This window comes from Penaeus chinensis, chromosome 13 (genome assembly GCF_019202785.1).
Source record: "Penaeus chinensis breed Huanghai No. 1 chromosome 13, ASM1920278v2, whole genome shotgun sequence".
Classification (NCBI taxonomy): domain Eukaryota; kingdom Metazoa; phylum Arthropoda; class Malacostraca; order Decapoda; family Penaeidae; genus Penaeus; species Penaeus chinensis.
The window spans coordinates 4,572,380-4,574,879 of NC_061831.1; the positions used below are offsets into that span (position 1 = coordinate 4,572,380).

Genomic DNA, 2,500 nt, shown 5'->3' on the forward strand with positions numbered 1-2,500 from the left:
AGAGAGAGGAAGGAAGTCGAATATATACAGAGAAGAAAAGACGAATAGATAGACAAACAGAAATAGACAAACAGAGAAAAAAGAAAAAAAAAAGAAAGGAGAATGGTAGACAGGCAAAAAGACAGAAAGAGAACGAGGAAGTGGGAGAGATTGGAAGAAGACAGTAACAAAAAGAGTGACGAGAGAGAGGTGAAAACAAAATTAGTAAAGTCTACCGCTGTTATTTCTATAAAATATATTCCATTTAACTTCACAGAAATCTAACAATGAAAATGACAGTGATAATAACAATAACAACTATAATAACAAAATAACTGAAATGAGATCTCTCGAATTTATCACAATTTCACCACAAGCAACAGTCCAGTCAGTCAACCAACCGCCCAGTCAGTCAATCAACCAATCAACCAACTAACCAACCAATCAACCAACCGCCCAGTTAGTCAATCAACTAATCAACCAACCATCCAATCAATTCACCAATCAACCAGCAAACCAATCAATCAATCAACCAACAGCCCAATCAGTCAATCAACCAACTAACTAATCAATCAACCAACCATCCAATCAATTTACCATTCAACTAGCTAACCACCATCCAATCATTCAATCAACCAGCTAACCAACCAATCAACAAACCACCCAATCAATCAACCAGCCACCTAACCAATCAATCAACCAGCTAACCAACCAATCAATCAACCAACCAGTCAACCACCCAATCAATTACGCCAACAACCTATCAACCAGTCAATCAACCAATCAATAACCAACCAACCCAACCCATCCCAACATAATCGACTAAGCAAACAACCAGTCAGCCAATTCAATAATCACCAACACGTCATTCAAATAACCAATCAATCAGTAAACCAATCAACCATATAACCACCAACCAACCAATCATCCAGATAACCAACCAGTCAACCAGTCAATCAATCTATCAATCAGCCAATCATTAACCAACCCAACCCATCCACATCAAATCGACCAATCAACCAACCAGTCAATCAGTCGACCAATCAACCAACCAGTCAATCAGTCGACCAATCAACCAACCAGTCACTCAAACAACTAACCAATTAATCTCCCAGTTAATCAATCAACCACTCAGCTAATCAACCAACCAACCATTTAATCGACCAATCAACCACCCAATCAACCGATTTGCCAGTCAATCCACCAATCAACCAGTCAATCAACCAATTTACCTGTCAATCCACCAGTCAATCAACCAATCAATCAACCAATCACCCAGTCATTCAACCAATCAACCAGTCAATCAACCAATCAATCAGTCAATCAACCACTCAACCAGTCAATCAACCACTCAACCAGTCAATCAACCAATTTACCCGTCAATCAACCAATCAACCAGTCAATCTACCAATCAACCAGTCAATCCACTAATCAACCATTCAATCAACCAATCAACCAGTCAATCAATCAATCAACCAGTTAATCAATCAAACAGTCAATCAACCAATTTACCCGCCAATCCACCAGCCAATCAACCAGTCAATCAACCAATCAATCAATTTACCTGTCAATCAACCAGCCAATCAACCAGTCAATAAACCAATCAACAAGCCAATCAACCAGTCAATCAACCACTCAACCAGCCAATCAACCACTCAACCCACCCACCCCACCCCACCGAAACCCCAACCCCAAACCCACCCAAAACTCACCCTCGGCACGCACTGGCGCTTGAGGCAGACGAAGGCGCCGTCGTGGCAGGGCGTCCCGTCAGGCAGGTGCGCGGCCACGCTCGGGTTGTCCTTGAACTCGTAGCGCGGCGTCCACAGGCTGCTGGAGTTGCGCTTCCGGCAGTAGAGGGCGCACGCTTGCCAGGGGAGGTCTGGGGGGAAGGGGGTGGAAGGGGGAGGAAAGGGGATGGGGGATAGGGGGTAGGGGGTAGGGAGGAGAGGGAGGGGGGGAAGGGGGGAGGTAGGGGGGAGGTAGGGGGGGAGGGGGTGGAAGGTGAAGGGGAGAGGGAGAGGGAGGGGGAGTGGAGGGTGAAGGGGGAAAGAGGAAGGGGGAGAGGGAGAGGGAGGGTGAGATGGTGGCGGGGAATGGGAGAGGGAGAGGGAGAGAGAGGGTGGAGGAGGAGGGGGAGAGTGGGAGGGGTGGGGGTAAGGGTAGAGGGGGGAATGGGTGGGGGGGGGGGGCAGAGATGAGTGAAGAGTTGAGGAAGTGGAAGGAGAGGGTGATGTAGGGGGGGGGGGGGGGTGGGGGAGGGGTAAACAAGAGATAACGTTTTGTGCACATACATATATATACACACATATAACACAATATATATATAAATATAAATATATATATATATATATATATATATATATATACATACGATGTGAGGACAGAGGCTAAACTAATTCAAATTTGCAGCTATATTTGAATAATAAATCTAAAATTCATGTACCATCAATGTTTAATCCCGGCACTGCGCCATTCTAAAGCAAAAAAAAATATAGGAATAATAATAATAATAATAATA

The 2,500-nt window shown here is 44.6% G+C and overlaps 1 protein-coding gene across 1 annotated transcript in view; it reads right to left on the reverse strand.

The window, feature by feature from the left end:
* The window catches only part of LOC125031549 (A disintegrin and metalloproteinase with thrombospondin motifs adt-2-like), a 16,625-nt gene that overhangs the window by 1,046 nt on the left and 13,079 nt on the right, over positions 1–2,500 (reverse strand). The window contains exon 7 of the mRNA XM_047622432.1: positions 1,692–1,861. Coding sequence (XP_047478388.1) covers positions 1,692–1,861 — 170 coding nt within the window. The remainder of the gene's footprint in view (positions 1–1,691; positions 1,862–2,500) is intronic.